This window comes from Notamacropus eugenii, chromosome 1 (genome assembly GCF_028372415.1).
Source record: "Notamacropus eugenii isolate mMacEug1 chromosome 1, mMacEug1.pri_v2, whole genome shotgun sequence".
Classification (NCBI taxonomy): Eukaryota; Metazoa; Chordata; class Mammalia; order Diprotodontia; family Macropodidae; genus Notamacropus; species Notamacropus eugenii.
In genome coordinates this window covers 659,853,504-659,874,502 of record NC_092872.1, presented here as the reverse complement: position 1 = coordinate 659,874,502, position 20,999 = coordinate 659,853,504, and the positions used below count along the sequence as shown (strand labels likewise).

Sequence of the window (20,999 nt, the reverse complement as noted above, 5' to 3'; positions counted from 1 at the left end):
TGGGTTTCCTATTGGCTTACTTGAGCTAGTCTTCTCTCCCCAATTAAGACTGTAGGACCTTTGTTTAAATTGAATCTTTTTAGTTTTAGACTGTCATTTCTGGCCTGTCATGATCTGTCATCCAACATAACTGTCTCTTCCAACTTTGTGTCATCCAAAAGACTACATGAATACCTAGAAGTAATGAAGCAAGAGATTAGATAATGAAACAAAACTTCTGGAAGAAACAATTCAAGAATAAATAGCTTAGAAGAGAGAGAAAAATAGTAAAGTATAATCAAGTAATGGACTCCCTGAACACTAGAAGAGATTAAATAGAATTCAATGACTCCATGAGGCATCAAACAATATTAAAAACAAAGCAGAAAAAAGTGTAAGTTATTGAAGATGATACCTAGGTTGCAAGTCTGGGCAACTTAGAACATGGTGGAACTTTCAACAATAATAGGGAAGGTAGGAAATGAGTTCTCTTTTTGGTTTCAGTTGGTTCAGTTGAATGACGAGTTTAAAAGTCAGATTTCAGACAGAAGAGTGAGAGGAAAGGCAGTGGAGGCACTTATTGTAGATGACCTTTTTAAGGAGCATAACCACAAAAAGGAGGAGTAATATGGGAGAACAGCTAGCAGGGATGAATGGATCAATGATATCTTTTTTTTTAAGATGAGGAAACACTGTATCACAGTAACATCCCATTACAGTAATGTGCCACAGTTTGTTTAGCCCTTCCTCAGTCAATGGACAACCTACTTTGTTTTCAGTTCTTTGCTTCTACAAAAAGTATTGCTATAAATGCTTTTGTGTAAATGGAATCTTTCTTTTTGTCAATGACCTCTTTGGAGTATATCCTTAATACTTCAATATTTGAGTCAAAAGATAGTCACTTTATTCGCACATTTCCAAACTGCTTTCCAGAATGGTCATATACAGCTACACCAACAATGCATTAGTGTGCCTATCTTTCCAAAACCTTGTCAAGATTTATTACTCACATTAAAAATTTTTTTTTCCAATTTCCTGGGTATGGAGTGAAACCTCAGGGCTGTTTTGATTTGAATTTTTTTTTGTTAATGATCTACAGCATTTTTTTCATAGTTGTCAAGAGCTTGTAAGTCTTCTTTTGAAAATTGTTCATATATTTTGACTACTTATCTATTGGGTAGTGCCTTTATTGTCTAATATATTTCTCTTTGTTGTCTATATATTTTGGGTACAAGCTCTTATCTGAGGAATTTGAAAATTTTTTTTGTCCATACGACTACTTCCTTTCCTATCTTAGCTGCGTTAATTTTATTTGTAGAAAAGGTTTTCAATTTCATGGAATTATTTTAGTTTATCTTTTGCAATTGCTTTTATCCATTTTGGGGTTAAATTGAATTTTCCATAGCTATGAAAGGAATATGATCTGCTTCTCTTTCAATTTTTTTCAAAGTGCGACTTTTAATATTCAGGTTGCATATCCATTTTGAATTTATTGCAGCATATGGTGTAAGGTGTTAGTATAAGCCAAATTTCTGCCAGACTGATTTCCCATTTATTCTTAAGTTTTTAACAAATAGGGATTTTTTTCTAAGAAATTGATGTTTTCAGGTTTATCAAACATTGGGTTGTTGAGTTCAGTGATTTCTTATTCTCCCTTGTCTAATCTTTTCCACTGAGCTACTTTTCTAATTTTCAACCAATAACAAAGAATTTTGATAATTGCTACTTTGTAAAGTGGAAGTGCTCTTCCTTCTTTTTTCTACCTTTTTTTCCATTATGTCCAGTGATGGTCTAGATCTTGTGTTTCTTTAAATGAATTTTCTTACTATTTTGCTGAGTTCTATAAAGTATCCATTTGGTAGTTTGACTGGAATATTATTAAAATTGTAAAATAACCTTGGTAATACTATCATTAGTATCATATTATCCTAGCCATGAACACTGAATATTCCTCTAAACTATTTAGATTTTCTTTATTTTTTAAAGAACATTTTATAATCTAATCTCTACAAATATTAGATATGCTTTGATAGATTGACTCTAACATATTTTACGCATTGTGTACTTATTTTAAATGGGATTCCTATTTCCATGATTTCCTCTTGGATTTTGTTATCATGTTATTATTGGTTTTGTGGGTTTATTTTGTATCTTGTAGATATTAGGATTCAATACCTTTAGCATCGGAATAAAGCCAGTACGATGTAATTCAACAGGAATAAATATAAAACTCCTTATAGGGGTTCAAAAAAATCAACATCCTAAATATAAGATGGGAGAGGCATAGCTGGGCACCAGTTTGTCTGAAAAAAAAAACAAACAAAACTCCAGGGATTTAAGTGGACTTCGCTCTCAGTGTGGATCAGCAGTTTGATGTGGTGGCCAAAAGAGGCAACATACTCTTTGGCAGCATTAAGACGGACTTCGTTATCAGGGGCAGAGAGGTCACAGTCCTACTAGACTTTGTCCCTGTTAGATCAAATCCATAGTGTGTTTGATTCTGTGTTTGGTTCTGGGTGCCTCACCTGAGGAAGAATATTGAAAAGTCATAGAGCATTCTGAATAGGAAAGGGCCTCAAGTCTCCATTCTTATGAGGATTAGTTTAAGGAACAAGGGATGTTTATCTTGGCGAAGATTTACACAATAGCTGTCTTCAAGTATTTGAAGGAATCTTGTGTGGAAGAGGGTTTAAAGTCTGTTTAGTCCCAGAGGACAGAACCAGAAGCAGCAGCTAGAAGTTGTGATGATTCAAGTTTTGGCTTGATGCTAGAAAAGCCTTCTGAACCACAAGAGCTGTCCTGGCCCAAAGTGGAATGAGCTGCCTCTGGAAGTAGGTAGTGGGCTCTCCAAACGGGAAGCCTTCATTAACAGGCTGGATGACTATTTATCAGCTGGGTTGTAGTGGGGATTCCTTTTTTGGGTATGTATTAAGCTAGATGGCCTCTGACCTTCTTTGTAACTCTAAACTGATTCATGTTTACAAATTGCTTCAAAAGTGACCTGATAGATGGAGTAACGTGACACCCTGTTATAGCTATTAAGGTCCTAGGTTATGTTTTTGTAAATATGTTTTCATACTTGCACACAAATAGCACATTCATAAATAAAGAGGAGCTGGAATTAACTCTTTTCTTGTCTATGTAAAACACTGTTTAAGTTTCCCAACACTTTAGCACTCTGTTAGGAGACTCAACTTCTTAAATGAGTAAGTTGATTATTTCTGCTGGCTTGTGGTAAGTTCTCCCACCCTTGCTCCCCCCTTTCTTTCAGAATGTATTCCTTTTCCCTCTCCCTTTACTTAACAAAATCATTTCCAGGACTTCTATTTTATTTAATCCTTCCCTCCCTCCACCAATGGTTTTTGGAAAACCCCTGCAAAGACAGTTTATTAGTATATTTATCTATGTAAGTGGTCCTTGCTTTTCACATTAACTGTGGGCATGAAAACTTGCAGGTAGATCATATTTTCATAAGCTTGGAATGATATATAACAGGAATGGGGAACCTCCAGCCCCAGAATGAATCCAAACTTCACAGAACAAATCCCCTTAATAAAAGGGTTTATTCTATAAAACTTGGATTCAGTCTAAAGGCTTCACCCAAGGACCTAGAAAGCCACATGCGGCCTTGAAGCTGCAGGTTCTCCACCCCTGCTACAGAGAGAGCAGGTCTTCAAGTTTGAATCCTACCACTGAAATTTCTTAACCATGTGTTCCTTGGGAAGTTACTTAAGCTTTCTCAGTCTCAGTTTCTTAATCTGTAAAATGGGGAAAATAATACCTGTAGCACTACTTAAGTGTTGTTGAGAGGATCAAATGAGATAATGTATGTAAAGTGCTTTTTAAACATCAAAGTGCTATAGAAATATCTGTTATTATTATTTATTGTTATTATTATAGCATTTTAAATGCCCTAGGAGTACTTAATTTAAGGAAATCTTTACTGACTTTTGCAAAGTTAATCACCATTGCTCTGCTAATCCAATGGTTAGCAGAGTGCTTTGCACATAGTAGGTGCTTGATACTTGTTTGTTGAATTGATCTAAACTTTGCAAATCCAGATTTTCATACATCAGGGTTGCTTTCAGTGAAGCATATATGTATGTATCAAAGGTGGGGGGAAACAGGGCTTCTGACCAGTGCAAAAGCCCATTATATGACTCATAATCATTCACTTTCAGGGAGATATTGAGATGAAAAACTGGATTTTGTTAAACTAACTTGAGTGAAACTAACATATCCTATGCTTTCCAGCATAATGCTTGCTTGAAGGCAAAAGATTCTTCTCCGTACCCCCTTTTCTTTGACCATGGGTAAATGTTTTCTTCTTCACTCTGGGCTAACCTGAGTTCAGCACTGGAATGTCCTTGGCTAGCAAAAAGGAGATTCAGAAGATAAGCCACTCTGAGTAGCTGGGCATTAATAATGATGCCATATATTTGAGTAGTAAAGACTGTACATTTAAAGTTCTTGTAATAACACCATTACATATGGTCCTCATGACTGAGCAGATCAAGGGCAAATCCTGGTTGTGACTTGCCCAAAGTGAGGCCATTAGCTAACAGAAGAGTTAGAGAACTTCAAGCTTTGGCTTGGATGTCTCCAATCTGAGCCATCCAAAGTTTAGCTTGGACTGCTTTGGAAGGGAGAGGTTCCCAGCCAAGGATGGAGGATTACTTTATCTGCAGCAGAGAGGATTCTTATTAGGGCCAATTTGGAGTAGATGGCCTCCGTATCTACTCTTACTCTAAAATTCTCTGATTTAGCAGTAAAACCCTTTGATTGGCATCATCTGATCCTTATAGTAATGAAACACAATGGGTTTTACTCAGAATTCTGGAGTTCTCAGTTAAGATACTCCAAATTAAGTCACTTGGAACCAGAGCCCTAACTAGGAAATACAACTGAGAGGAAGGGGTGAATAGGGTTCTCTGTGACAGAAGTAGTTTGGGGACAGAGGTCATGGAAGTTGGGGAGACTGAGGAAGTGGGAGGCCAAAGTATTAGAAGGGATAAGACAGGGGTGGGGAACCTGCTGTCTTGAGGTCACATGTGACCCTCTAGGTCCTCAAGTGTGGCCCTTTGAGTAAATCCAAACTTCACAGAACAAATCCTTTTATGATTACATTAATTTATTATTTATCTATTTATTATATTTAAAATATTATTATATTTTATTATTATAATCTTATCTATTAAGAGATTGAGGGGTAGAAGAAAACAGCCAGGTACTGAAGTCATTTGGGAAGAGGGAAGATGACTTGGAAGTCCATAGTTGACAGCAACAAGGTTCTGGAGAGGATTAAGTAAGTTTAACAAGAGAAGAGATAGTTGCTAAGTGCCAGTGACTCAGGAGGGTATGTCTAAAAGTGGCAGCAGCGGATAAAGAACATGTTGATAACAGAGTGTTTGACTTCGAGTCAGGAAGTTTTGAGTTCAGATTCGACTTCAGACTCTTACTAGCTGTGTGGCCTTGGGAAGTCACTTTACCTCTATCTGCTTCAGTTTCCTCATCTGTAAAATGGGGATAATATCACATAACTTCTGAGATTGTTATGAGGATCAGTTGAGACAATATATTTGTGGAGTGTTTAGCATAGTGCCTGATAGTAGGTATTATATAAATGCTAGGTATTATTATTATTAATTGTTCCTAGTTCTTTGGGTGGGAAAAGTGGCATCCAGCCTCCAATAGCATACTATGAGATGCAGTACCTTCCAGACAGGGTTAGGTTTCAGCGAAAGCTAGGAGATGGAAGAATGGATATGAGAGGAAAAGATCTAGGTCACAGGGGTAGGGAACCTGCTGACTCTTGGCTGAGTCCAAGTTTTACAGAACAAATCCTTTTATTAAGGGGATTTGCTTTGTGAAATTTGGATTCAGTCAAAGGGCTGCACTTGAGGACCTGGAGGGCCACGTGTGGCCCTGGGAGGTCAGGAAAGGGGGCAGTACGACTAGACCTCCTTGATTTCAAAGCTAATCCTCTCCCCATCTGCAGCCAAGAGGGTCTCTAGGTCAGGTGGAGCTGGGACTAGAGGAGTATGTGTAGAAGTATGAAAAAGGGGGTGAGAAAGCAGGTCAGTCAGTGTCCAGTACTATGGAAAGGGAAGTGGAAAAAAACTCAGCTGTAGGGGGAGAAGTAATCATTGTGATTGGGAGTAAAAAATGAACTGTGGCACCTCATAGAATGTTAGAGCTACACAAGACTCTGAAGATTATCTAGTCCATCCCCCTCATTTTATAGAAGAAGAAACTGAGTCCCAGAGTCCCAACAGCACACAGCTAGCTAATCAGTGGCAGATCCAGGACTCAAGTCCCTGTCTCTTGGCCCAGGCCAGTGCAGCCCAGGATCAAGGATGCAGCTCAGTGACTCCTGACTAGTCTAAGAGATCATTTAAAGGCATGATCTTGAGATGCCTGCATGAAAAGCAAACATAGCCATATAGGAGCATTAGCACTGACTTGCACAGCCCTGGTCTTCATCCTACCGAGCTGCTCAGGCACCTAGTGAAATGTTTTGTTTTTAGCAAATAAGCTTGGAGTTGGTATGGATTTGGGTGAGGGGTGGGGGAGAGGGGCCACACAGAGTGCAAAATCTCAAATACCATTAATAATGAAAGGAGAAGGTTTGCTCTTATTATTTTCTAATTATGGAGTTGAACTTTAGAGCTGAGAAACCGATGCTTTTCTCCCTAAGTATAATGCCATTACTTCACTGGGGTACGCTGCATGATTCTTCACTCACAGAAGGACCCATTCAGCTTAGAATAAGAGGACTAGCTAGGTAAATGACTAATCTCTCCCATTCCAATTGATTTGCTAATATCTGAGGAAAATGGGAGCCACAATGCCACCGTGGGCCATGATGGATATGGCGAAATCCTCATTAATTTCGGAGGCAGGCCAATTACATCCCACAGGGGCACGCTGATAGCCTTAAAATAATAACAACAATAAGTTAATGGTACTACAATAAGAATATTGTGCAGTGTTTTTGTGGAAGTGTGGAATTTTATAGTAAAAAGAATTCCCCAGTACTCCTTAGATCTGTAGGACTGGCTATTCTGATGAGCTTTTCAAGTTTCCCTGGGGTTCCTTAACTTGTGCTAGTGCCTTTCCCCCTAAATTACTTTGAGTCATACATGTTGTCTTCCCATGCTACTCTCAAAGGTCCTTGAGGGCAGGGACCATTTCACTTTTGTTGTCCCAGCACAGTACCTGGTAAGTCATAGGTGCTTACTGATTGAGTTAACCTGTCAAAATCTGCTACTGTCTTCCTCCTTTTCTTGCTTTTTCTCCTTCTCTTTCCTCCCTCTCTTCTCCTACCTCAGCATCAAATACTAATCCCCTTAGGCTGCATTATGTTAAATTGCACTATATTCCCATGCATATGGTCATCCCTTCCACATCCCCTGGGTTCGGGGTGTGGTACCTCAGAGATCTGGAAAATCTGTGTGAAAGTTTTTGGCCCTCACTTTGTAGCAGAGAAGTCTGTATTTTTTTCTTTTTCTTTTATGATGGTGTTTACAGTACCTTATTGTATAATTTGGATTAAATATTTGGTCTTAGGCTCTGTGTCATCTATGGTTTCCACAAAACTCCCTACCCCAAATTCCCATTTAATTTCTTATGCTGACCTGTGATATCCTGAAACCACAATGGGGAATGTCATGGTGTGGAAGGAAGAACTATAAACTTTATATCCCTTTAAATTTTCAGTTTTTATTTAAAATCATATGGGCTAACATGGGGTGGGGAACCTATGGTCTTGAGATCACATGTGACCTCCTAGATCAGTGTGGCTTGTTGACTGAGTCCAAGTTTCACAAATAAATCCTTTTATTAAGAGGATTTGTTCTGTGAGGTTTAGATTCAGTCAAAGGGCTGCACTTGAGGACCTAGAGGGCCACATGTGACCTCGAGGCTGCAGATTCCCCATCCCAATCAGTGGGGCTGGGCAGTTTTGCTGGAGGACCACGAAGGTAGCAGTTGTTTCCAATAAAACCAAGGACAGCATTAACCTTTTCTTGCTTGGAAACTGCTTGTAGACTGATAATTAAAAACAAATAGATGCAGAACTTTCCATCTAATGTCCTAATATGACCCAAATCCTCTGAGTATTGAGCTAGTTGTCTTGAGTTTAGTTGTCTTAATAGTTAAGTGAGAGACAAAGCAAGGGAGACATCGAAGCCTCTTAAGTCCAGTAATCTGTGTATCTCTGGGGACAACTTGTATACTGGACTGACGTCTTGTGCATGATGACCGTGTATTCCAAAGTGAGTGACAGCTGAGCCCTTGACCAATGCTTCCTGAGACTTCCTTCTCTGAGAGTGGTATTAAATTCAAATAGAAACAAACAGGGGTCACTAAACTGTACATAAGGATCTCCAGGGGCTGCATATTGACTTAGAAAAGTGCATATTAATATTTTTGTTGTTCAGTCATTTCAATCATGTCTGACTCTTTCTGACCCCTTCTGAGATTTTCATTGCAAAGATACTGGAGCGGTTTGCCATTTTCTTCTCCAACTCATTTTACAGATGAAGAAAGTGAAGCAAATAGTGTTAAATGACTTGCCCAGGGTCACACAGCTAGTAAGTGCCTGAGGTCAGATTTAAACTCAGGAAGAAGAGTCTAGTCCTCTTAATTTCTGGCCTGGCACTCTGCACACATTATCTATTTTGTTTATTTGGTTAAATATTGCACAATTATATTTTGATCGGGTTTGGGTCATATTCAGAAGAGTCACAGGACCTGACTCTCCTAAAGGTCCTATCTATCAGGTGAATAGGAGGAATTTTTGAGGTTTGAACTGGAAAAGGTTTGAATGTTGTCCCAGTGAAAACTAAGATTGTAGATTTAGAATTAGAAGGTCCCTTAGAGTCAATATAGTTGAAGCCTCCTACTTTAAAGATGAAAAACTGAGGTGCATAGAAATTAAATAACTTGCCCAATGTCATGGGTTTGAACCTAGGTTCTCTGACTTCAAATCCAGTGTGCTTTCCACCGAACCATTTCCACTGAACTATGTATATTGCATCTACTTTCTTGCCTAAGTATGAAAAATTTATCACTAGTGAGCTAGCCATTTGGTGACAGATTCTTTGGTTATGACTATTCAGGAAGCAAAGAAAAATGCATCTTAGTCCTTAGCTCTGTGCAGTTACTTTCTGCTTCTGTAGTGATGATGGCAGAATGGAAGAAAAGGAGAAAGAGGTAGCTCAGAATTATGTAACTTTGAAAATTGTCTATGGATACTAAGCTAACTGTTGGTCCCCTAAATATGAGATCCTTGTCCAGAGGCCAATGAGCAGTCATACTGCAGAAGGAGTTTATTCAAATTAATCTTGATATTCTTGCTATAAAAGAAACCAGAAGTCATCATGGAAAGATGCAGTTTAATGGAAAGATGACTCATAAGTCTTTCTTGGAGAGGCAAATTAAGGAGCTGGAGGAGTTATATCATATGTCCAAAGACAACAAAAGACATCATTTCACAAGACACTTCACCATCTCAGTTGGAATGCTTATGATGAATATTTATAAAAAGACCACCAAGAAGATAATTGTAGCTTATATGCCAACATTTAATGTAGATCATGAGGCAGTAGAAAAATTCTAGGCCTTCCAAATTAAATCCACATATTTTAAAATTTAATGATTTCAATGCCAACATGGTAATGGAGGAGAATTGTGAAAAATACATTGGAAAATATGGCTCAAAAATAAGTAACAAAAACATCAAAGGCTTATATAGAAGCCTTGCATACCTATTTATCACAATTGCTTTCTTCAAGAAAAGAGTTGGAATGTCTTTAGACTTGACAGGCATAACATCACAAAAATGAAATTGATCATATCTTAATGGACAGGAAATTACTAGTTACCAATGCAGGAATCATTTCTGAATGAATAATGAGCATATAATCAGATATCAACTTATTAATACAAAGACAAAAACCAATGCAAAATTAGAAGAATGATTAAAAATTAAAAGAAAATGTGGGATACAAATAAAAGAACTATATTTGGCCTATTTGAATAAACTCTTGATGCCACAAAATTGAAGGTGATGGAAGAAACATATAAAATCTTGTTATCTAAAAATTTTAACTGATGACCCATTAACATACTGAGGACCCAAAACTGTCTCAGCCAGCAAACAGTTGATTTCTGTGCCAAGTAGAAATATATAGTATCCAAAGACAGCACTAATGGATGTATAAGTTTTATGGAAGAGGACACTGGATGATTACGCATGGTACAGTTTAAAATAATATCAAGAAAAATTATAGGGAAAATTAAATTTATAAGAAGTGTGGCAAAAATCCAAATAAGCCAGATCATCTCAAGAGTAGTAAGGGATTAAACTAGAAGGAGGCCAATAGATTAGAAATGTAAAAATCTTTTGAGATTACTATGACAAACTATTCTGTCCATTAATGACATTGGAGTCACTATATTTTCATTCTAACATAACAATCTCCAGTGTGCTACATGAGGAAGTAGAAATGGTACTAAAAACAAAGATGAAAAGGGAGATGATCTAGCCCAAATATACAGAGATGAGGTTCATGCTGGAGGTGACAAAACTTTGAAAGCATTGAAGCATCAATTATCAAGATAATTGAGAGAAAGGAGGATATGAAATACTTGGAAAAATAATATTCTTTATGGGGACTGAAAAAATTTGGATGACTAACAACTCATAAGTCCATTTTCCCAATTGTACAAAGTCTTTATGAGAATAATGCACACATAGAGCATCTTTGGTGAATGTACAGTAAGGCAAAAGGAAGGATTTTGTAAATAATTACATATAGCAGATTATATCTTCACAGCCATAAGTCAAAGCAAGTCAACAAGCACTCATTAAGTGTCTGTGATGTTCTGAGCACTATGATAAGCACTGGCCTGACTAAAATAGGCAAAGAATACAAGATCCCACTGTGCTTCTTGTATGTTATTAAAAATTTGATTCAACAGGGCATAATGTTACTTTAAAGGCTCCTTCCCAATGAGGTATCACCCATACATACGTCAAAATCACACAAAATTCATTGAAAGTCAATATAAGAGATAGAAATATCAAATGAGGTATAAAACAAGGAGATGCAAACTTGCCAGAGGAGTTTGCCATGGTCATGAAAGATGCATAGCACAGAATCTAAATTGAAGAGGAATTCCCTGTATACAGACAGCAAGGTCCTCCAATTGTTCCTGTTTGTAAATGACATTGTACTGACTGCGTCAAGCCCTGGAACATTGCAGAGCCTTCTCAATGAGGGCCATAATTACTCAAAAGGGTCTGGTTTAACATCTCACACAAAAAAGCCAAGTGGATAAAGAGGACTGCTTATTTTTTGGAATATGATAATCTATTGGTTGAACAGCCTATAGGTTGCCAGGTATTATGCTGGACCTGGTGTTGGGAAGACCTAAGTTCAAATCTAGCCTCAGAAGCTGACTAGCAGTGGGCAAATCACTTAGCCTTTGTTGGCCTCAGTTTCCTCATTTGTATAATGGAAATTATTATGAGGATATGATGAGGTAATGGAATAAAGTGTTTTATATACCTTAAAGCACTATGATGCTTTAATACTAATATTATAATTTTCTTGTTAATACATTTTTTTTGGAATACACTGCAGATGGATAATGAACTGGGTCCAGAATTGAATATTCTGGGTTATATTGCATTTGGGAAATTATATTACATTCTTAATGGCCCCCAATTTTTTTGTAAAGCAAAGCTTTGCCCATATTTTGACATCTGTTTTTCCAGTAATGCTATATTATGGGAAAATTTGTGATACAGCAGCCTACAAAGAATAAAAGTTACAAGTCACCCAAAGGGCAATGGAGACACACATGGTAGTCATTACACAATGAAGAATTGTACAAGAGAAGCAGTATAGAAGGAATTACTAAAGAAATGTATGATTAAAAAAAGGAGATGGGCCAATAACAGAGCAAGATCAAGAGATAATAACCTATGTGGTCCATTGGTAGTAACACAAGGTGAAGAGATCTAAAAGAAGGCTGTTTGATAGCATATCTGGCAGACTCACTATTGAAGATTTATGGAAGGGATATAGACAGAAGTCACACAGGAAGATAAGTTGTGAATGATTTCAGTCTGTACTATGGAGTGTGTTCCCATGTCAGGGAGATTGTAGATCCATTGGAAACATTGAAATATTAAAGAATGAAGGACCAATGAAATGGAAGCCTCTCCCTATGTTAGCCTTTAGCCACAGTCATTCATTTAAAATCCTTGTCCTGGTATTTAATGCTCTGTGTAATCTGGTTCTAACCTGGCTGTCCAACCCCTGTTTCTTATTATTTCGCTCTTCCCATCCTCCTCAAATATCACCTTCACATGCCATGGTCATTACTGCCATTCAGCCTCTCTGAGTTTCAGTTTCCTTATCTATAAAATGAGGGAGTAGGATAGTATGATCTATAAGGTTGCTCTCAGCCCTGAGCTGCTAGGATTCCATGACTTTAAGCCTTATCTCCTTCATGAAGTTGTCCTTGATTATTCTGATCTCTTCCTTCATTGAAGCCTCATAGCCCTTGTTGTCTTCACCATTCAATCTCATGCTAGATTATATACTATCTTGTATTACTTTCCACTTATTCATGTACTCATTCACTCACTTAAAAACATTTACTGAGTTTCTTCTAACACTTTGCTGGATCTTTAGATATATGTGAAGATGAATATGGCACAATCTTGATTCTTATAGGATCATAGATCTAGAACCAAAGGGAACCTTGTAAGACATTTAGACTTTTTCCACCCCCACCTCCATTTTATAGCTGAAGAAACTGGGGTCCAGGAAGGTTAAGTGGCTTGACTGTGGTAATATAAGGAATAGGTTTCCAGAAGTAGGATTTAAACCTAGCTTCTCCAACTCTAGAGTCTGTGCCTTCCCCACTGTACCATGGTGCCTTTTTCTCAAAAAGCTTTATAAGTATTGGTTCCTCGTTTAGATTGTGAGCTCTTTGGAAGGGGTTTATACCCTAGCCTTCTCTTGTCCTCACTTCAGTGCTTACTTAATATAGTATACATGTTATAGACACTCAATAAGTATTTCATTTCATGGATCTTCACTGCAGAGCTGTTAAAAGGCATCATACATTCTAAGCTGGGCTTGAAAATTCCTCAACCAAAGTTTCCCTGTCTTAACTGCTTACCAGATTCTTTGACCTTTCATTGTAATGCATGCAACTTGACTTATTACAAAAACAAAACAAAAGTATACGATGATGAATATAATTAGTTCTAGAATTAAAAATATGTTCACTACTGAAAAGTAATATTTAAAAGTTTGTTTTCCCAATTGATGGTCAAAGGATGTGAACAGGTAGTTTTCAGACGAAAAAAATCAAAGCTATCTATTGGCATATTGAGAAGTGCTCTAAATCACTTTTGATTAGAGAAATGCAAACTAAAACAGCTTTGAGGTACCAACTCACACCTATCAGACTGGTCAATATGACAAAAGTTAAAGAGGATGTGAGAAAATTAGGACACCAATGCACTGTTGGTGGAGTTGTGAACTGATTCAGCCATTCTGGAGAGCAATTTGGAACAATGCCCAAAGGGCAGTCAAACTGTGCACACCCTTTGATCTAGCAATACCACTACTAGATCTGTATCCTAAAGAGATCATAAAAAAGGGAATAGGACCTACATGTACAAACATATTTATAGCAGCCCTTTTCATGGTGGTGAAGTATTAGAAACTGAGCGGATTTCCATCAGTTGGGGAATGGCTGAACAAGCTGCGATATATAAATGTAATGGAATACTAGTGTTCCATAAGAAATGATGAACAGGCAGATTTCAGAAAAACCTGGAAAGATTTGTATGAACTGATGCAAAGTGAAATGAGCAGAGCCAGGAAAAAAACATTGTACACAGTATCAACAACGTTGTATGATGATCAACTATGAATGATGCAGCTCTTCTCAAAAACACAATACTCCAAGACAAACACAAAGCACTCATGAGGAAAAATGTTATCCATATCCAGATACAGAACTGATGGACTTTGAATGCAGATGAAGTACACTTTTTTCACTTTATTCTTTTTTGTGTTTTTTTTATTTTGATCCGTTTCTTCTTTCACAACTGTGACTAATATGGAAATATGTTTTATATGATAGCACATATATAACCTATATCAAATTGCCTACAATTTCAGGAAGGGGGAAGAGAGGAAGAAAAGGAGAAAAATTTGGAATTCAAAATCTTGTAAAAATGAATGCTAAAAAATATCTTGACATGTAATTGGGAAAAAAATAAAAATACTATGAATGAATAATTGAATTTTTCAAAAAAGAGTGAAAAAAAGTGACCCTTGTACTCCCCCAACATATTGCCCCTACAAAGTAATCCAACTTGCCTATTGCTACTACCAGCTCTGCCTAAGTGTGTTAGAAACCCATAATCCTTAGGTGGGAAGCTACCTTTCTTTTTTATTGATAGGTCGTCTTATACTAGTCCAATTATGATTATTCTAAATCATTCCAGGTGCAGGCATCTAGGTCTATCTCTCATTTTAAGAGATCTCTTATGAAGAAGACACCACATATTCCCACTAATTGGTAAGCACTGACCTAATGTTGCCCAGAATCAAGTTTCCATGCCACTTCTTGGCCATCTCCTTACCATGCAACTCATTCTCTAAAGCACCATCCTCATCTCCCCAGCACTATAACCTTGGATTTTGCCTCTGGGTCCCCTAGCTCTGATAGCTGAATTTTGCTTCATCTTGGCCTCTACGCCATCTTGCAGCCATCTCTACACCATGCTAAGGCATGTGTCCTTTCCCTTCCTTTCCCTCACCTCTTTCCAGCTCTTCTTTCTGTGTTATTTTCTCCTATCAGAATGTAGGATTTTTGAAGAGAGATACTATCTTACTTGCTTGTAATTGCATTCCCACTTTTTTAGCATAGAACCTGGCATATGGTAAATAATTAATAAATGCTCTATCATCATCATTGATCCTATGCCTCCTATATGGAAGGCACTGTGCTAGATGATAGGGATATAAAACAAAACAAAACAACGCTTGTCCTCAAGAAGCTTGTATTCTATATGTGTATTCATGTGCATATAAGTAAATATAGTATACTTCTATATATACATAGATGTACAAAATATATTTTGTTGTTGGATTGTTTTAGTCATGTCTGACTCTTTGTGACTCCTTCTGGGTTTTTTTTTGCCAAAGATATTTGCAGTGGTTTCCCATTTCCTTCTCTAGCTCATTTTATAGAGGAGGAAACTGAGGCAAACAGGGTTAAGTGACTTGCCTAGGGTCACACAGCCAGTAAGTGTTTGAGGCCAGATTTGAACTCAGGTCTTCCTGACTCCACACTCAGTGCTCCATCCACTGCACCACAGTTAAAAAAATTTGGATCCGTGATTTCATCAGCATACATGATTCCTGGTGAGGGAACTCTTCCACCATTGAATAGCTGCATCTGTTCTGCAACTTGTGGTCTTAGCCAGTTGCCTGGAGCATTGAGAGCTTAAGAGTCTTGGCCAGAATTAACAAGCCAGTGAACCTCAGCAGTGGGACTAAAACTTAGGTCACCCTCATTCCTGGGATGGCTCAGTAACCATTATGCCATGCTGCCTAATGCAAAGTCATATCAAGGAGAGAGACTATTAACAGCTAGGGAGTCAGGAAAGGCCTTTTGTAGGTGGTGGCATGTGAGCTGTGTCTTGAAGGAAGGTCAGAATTCTACGAGGTAGAGGTGAAGGAGGAGTGCATCCCACACAAGCAGGTTTACTCCTTCAAAGGCCCAGGGGTGGCAGATAGAATGGTGTGACCAGGAACAGCTAGAAGTCCATTTTGACGTAGAGTGGAGAGTGTGTCATGGGAAGTAATGTGAAATGACACTGTGAATGGAGTTGGAAGCCTGATTGTGGAGGGCCTTAAATACCAGACTGAGGATTTTGAATTTTATCTTCATGACAATAAGTTGCTGTTGCAGATGTTTTATTGGGAGTGGGAATAGGTATACAATGATCAGATATATGTTTGAGGAATGACATTTTGGTAAATCTGTGGGAAATGGTTTGGAGAAGGGGAGAGACTGAAAGCAGGGAGATGATCGGGAGACTGTTGCAAAAGTCCATATGAGAGGTGAAAGGGCCTAAACCATAACAGTGCCTGTGTGAGAGGAGAGAAGGGAATAACAGGCAAGTATGTGGAGATTACTGAATCAGTAAGATTTGTCTACTGATTGGATCTGGGGGATTTGGGAAAAGAAAATTTCAAAGAGGGCTACAAAGTTAGGAAATTGAGGATGGTACTGAACTCAAGAGAAATAATGAAGTCTGAAGAATGATAGGTTTGGGGGAAAATATGAGTTCTGTTTTGGACGTATTGAGTTGGAGATTCCTATAGAACATCCAGGTACAGATGACCAGCAGGCAGTTTGTGGTACAAAATTAGAGTTCAGGGTATAGATAAGAAATGAATATTATAGATCTGTGACTCATCTGCAAAGAGACTGAATCCCTGAGAATGCATGGGTCACTAAGGAAGTAGAGAGAGGAGAAGAAGGCTCAGGGCAGAGGTTTGCAGATGCTTTTGTTTAGTAGGTATATGAATGACGATGATCCAGCAAAGGAGACTGAGAAAGAGTGGTTAGATAAGTAGGAGAACCACTTGAGAGAATCATGAAAGAAATGGAACTTACGACTGACAGAATTTAGGTGAAAATAGAGTATTTAAAGAATAAGAGAATAATAGGTGATTTTTTCAGTGTGGGGAAACTCTAGGTGCTGTAATTCCTTTCACTGATATAGATAGCAACTCATCTATGATTTCATAGTTATAATAATAACACATTATCAAGGTGGCAGAGTTCATAAAATGGTGGACTTGGAATCAGGAAGATATGAGTTTAAATCCTGCCCTAGTAATTTGCTGAGTGACCTTGGGTAAATCGCTTAAGCTCTACCTGCCTTAGTTTCCTCATTTCCATTCTAGTTAAATGTGAATACAAAAGGTTGAAGCTGTGACTGTACAGTGCCCAAACACCTCACCAAGGCAACAGAAAAAAGGAGTCAATTAGCCAGATCTTTTATCCAAATCACAACTTGAAGTTCCCACTGAACCAACCCATTACGTTGGGACCATTCACCACAAGCACAATTTGAACAGATCATTATCCTTATTCTTTTCTCTTAACTCCAAGTACAGGACAATGTTAATAGTGAGTGTGAATTTTAGATAAGAGAAACCTTCCAACCAGTGAAAACGCTTGGGCTTGAGGTGAGAAAAATATTTATGGTTGCCCAAGAGGCACTGAGTCTTGAAGTTTACTTACAGTGTAGCAGATTCGTTATTCATCCCTTGAAAAGCATTTCCTGGGATGGTGGTTATGTATAAGTTATCACAAATTTCCCTTGAGGAAAGAAATGAGAAATATTTACTTTCCAAATTTTAACGACAAATGTGAAACTGTTATGCATAGCAATTAGCCAAGTACTTACAAAATAAAATTAAATTCAGCTGAGAAAATCTTTGTAACATCTGGGAGCTTTTGTATGCCTGTGTTACAGATGCTCCTGCAAAACAAAGGTGAAGGGGGTGGGGGATTAAGGCACTACTAATGTGAGAAAGTGAAAAGAAAACCCACAAAAGACTCAACCTCATGTGAAGAAAAAGGGGAAACCAGACAATGGAATTTGACTTCGATGCTATTTTTGGTTATGCCGATTCTCTGAGCTTACAAGCACCAGAGTGTTGAGGGAAGGTAAAGTTCAGACAGACAATGCAGAAATGAAATCTAGTCCCAGATTTTCCATTTAATAGCCACGGAACCTTGGGCAGTCTGAGCCTTGTTTTTTTCATCTTTAAAATGGGTCTTTAATAATATTTTCCCTACCTACCTCAGAGGAAAGCAGATTATGAAGTGTCGTGTGCTATATAAGTAGGAACTATTACTGTAAATAGCAGTAATCATCATGATGGCCACAGACTCTATGTAGTGTTCAAATAAGGCTTTGCCTAGTGCATAGCATAGCTAAGAGATGCCTTTTTTCCCTCGCTAACCCACCCAGAGGGATGAGTACTATGGCTGATTTTAGCTCATACTGAGCTTGTGGTCAGCTATACTTTTATAGATCTTCTACATAATTTCATGTCTAGCCAGAATTTCCCCACCTGTCTTTATGATAAACCCCCAAACCCCCAGTTATTTTGGTTTACATTTTGTATACATATGATTTATATTAACCTCCTTGTATACCTACTGCATCCCTTAAGTCGAGAGTAAGCTCCTTGAGGGCAAGGATTATTTCATTTTTGCCTTTGTATCCCCAGTATTTAGTACAGTGCCTGGTACATAGCAGACACTCAGTAAATGCTTACTGAATTAAAATGAAGAAAAAGTAACATTAAAAAACTGAACTTAACAAAAAAAGATAGGGAGCAATTATCCACATAGCAAAAGGATTATTCTCCTTAACCAAAGGATTTAGCATAGCACCTTTTTACTCCTTTTCCTCAACTGGAAAATGGGGACCATAACAGCATCTGCCTCACAGAGTTGTGAGGATCAAATGAAACCCTATTTGTAAAAAGGATTTATCACAGTTCCTGGCACATAGTAGGTCCTTTATAAATGTAGCTCTTTTTCTTTTTATATAACTGGCCCTCCTCATGAATCGAAGATGGGCTTGACATGCCACCCAGCTTTTTAGGACCAGGCCTAAGAACAGCTCACAGCACACCTGTCTAATGTTATAGGGTAGGAGAAAAAGGACTAAATTGGGCATTAGATGGCCTAGTTTCTGGTCACTTTGGCTCTGCCCCTTATTAGCTGTGTGACTTTTTGGTAAATCATTAAAATTCTTTGGCCTCATTTTCTTACTTTTAATATGGGCATGGGACTTGACAAGCTCTCAGATCTTTTCCAATGCCAACATCCGATGACTATATGTCTGTGAATAAGGCTGAAGTTACAAGCAGTGCTAAATGCATTATTACCATAATGAAATAACTTCAACTTTTTAATTGATCTAATCTTTACTGAAAAGCCAAAAAAATCCTATTTTTGAGAAAATGAGAATTCCTTACAGATATTTTAGCCGTGGAAGGTTTGTAAATGCTCCAGGCTCAATGTACACCAGATTTTTGGTATTCTGGATCAATCTGTGAAGAGAGAAGGAAAATGTGTAGTTATCTAATAGATACCTATACTTCTGAATACCTGAGACTCTAGAGCACCCAAGGCCGCTGGTTGACATGGGCATGGACCAATCTAGCATTTTTTCTTACATTTGAGAGGAAGTACAGAGGTTCTGGGGATGGCAGAAGACATTAATTAGCACATTTTTATTCAGTAAACTCTCATCCCATTTTTTTTTTACAAGGCAGGTGGAATCTCCTATGCTTTGCTCTGCTGTGGAGGGAGCTGTTGCCCAAAATTTCAGCAGGAAATTTGTTTTGTGGAAAGTAGTTCCAGCCCAAAGGACAACAGGGATTAGTTAAGATTGGGGCAATTCCAGGGCTCTGTAACTGAGCAAGTGTGTTTATGTGGTATAGGGTCTGCATACTGAGGGTTATGGGAAATTCATGAGCACCGGAGAGACCACATGTTAGCCATTTTCTTTTTCAAGGCAGGATACTTCCAATGTGGTGGTATGACTTAAAATTTAAGCAGTTTATGTGGAACAATGTATCCACTACAGTAGCTGTTCTCAAAGAGTGGTGGTCAGGGACCTCTGGGAGGGCCCAATATCCTTTCAAAAGGTCCATAAAGTCAAAACTATTCTTACAATAATACTAAGACATTTTAGTTTCTAGTCCAGTAAATATCCATAGTTATATTTCACATAAACAAGTGAGCCCTTGGTAGTGGTGATAGAGGATTCCTCAGTAATTTTTAAGAACGTAAAGAGGCCCCGAGACCAAAAGGTTTGAGAATGTCTAGCTAGATATTCTATAAATCTGTGCTCTTAGTTGTGACTTTGCAATTAACTAGCTTTGTGACTCTGGGTAAAACCACCCATACTTTCTATAGATGATACCCATTGTCATTACTATCTCAGAGAGTTGTTAGGAAAGCTGATTTGAATTCCACTTTATCACTGGAGCATCTCACTGAGGCAGCTGGGTGGTGCAGTGCTGAACCTGGAGTCAGGAAGTCTAAATTTAGCCTGAGAAACTTAAGATCTCTAAGACCTTGGGCAAATCACTTAACTTTTGTTTGCCCCAGTTTCCTAATCTGTAAAATGAGGATAATAATAAGCAGCTGTCTCACTGGTAGCTCAGTGGATAGAGTGCTGGGCCTGGAGTTAGGAAGATTCATCTCTCTAAGTTAAAATCTGACTTCAGACCCTTATTAGCAGTGTGACCTGGGGCAATCCACTTAACCCTGTTTGCCTCAGTTTCCTTATCTATAAAATGATCTGTAGAAGGAAATGGCAAACTACTTCAGTATTTTTGCCAAGAAAACCCCCAAATGGAGTCACGAATATAGATAGACATGACTGAAATGACTGAACGACAAAACACAGGGCTGTTGTGAGGATCAAATGAGATCATATTTGTAGAGTCCTAATATATATTTGCACTTTGCAAACCTTAAAGTACTCTAAAAATACTAATGATTTTTCTTATGTCTGTAAAAAAGAGCCTTAGAAAGCATAAATGGATTATGCATGTGTAGGATGTTAGGGTTATTATGCCTACCTTGGGCAGGTGCTCCCAAAGTGGCTCTTACCTGTGAAAAGCTGTGAAAGTCGCCAGATAAGGCTTTTTTGTTTCTCTCTGTTTTCTTTCACATACAATCATTGCACTTCTAAGGCTTCTTATCAGCATGAATCCTCTGATGTTGGATAAAGGTTGAGCCATTACTGAAGATCCTCCCACAATTATTAAATTTATAAGGTTGCTGTCTGGTATGGAGCCTCTGTGGCATAATAAGTTGTGACCACTGACAGAAGGCTTTCTAGTATTCATTACATTTTCATACTGACC

At 38.0% G+C, this 20,999-nt stretch overlaps 1 protein-coding gene across 9 annotated transcripts in view; it reads right to left on the bottom strand.

Moving 5' to 3' along the window:
- Window positions 1–20,999, bottom strand: part of LHCGR (luteinizing hormone/choriogonadotropin receptor) — an 84,118-nt gene that overhangs the window by 21,609 nt on the left and 41,510 nt on the right. For all 9 annotated transcript variants that reach the window (XM_072635624.1, XM_072635615.1, XM_072635619.1 and 6 more), the window contains 3 exons: window positions 19,095–19,169; window positions 17,507–17,581; window positions 17,341–17,418 (listed from right to left, as the gene is read on the bottom strand). In XM_072635624.1, the coding sequence (XP_072491725.1) occupies window positions 17,341–17,418; window positions 17,507–17,581; window positions 19,095–19,169 (228 nt within the window). The remainder of the gene's footprint in view (window positions 1–17,340; window positions 17,419–17,506; window positions 17,582–19,094; window positions 19,170–20,999) is intronic.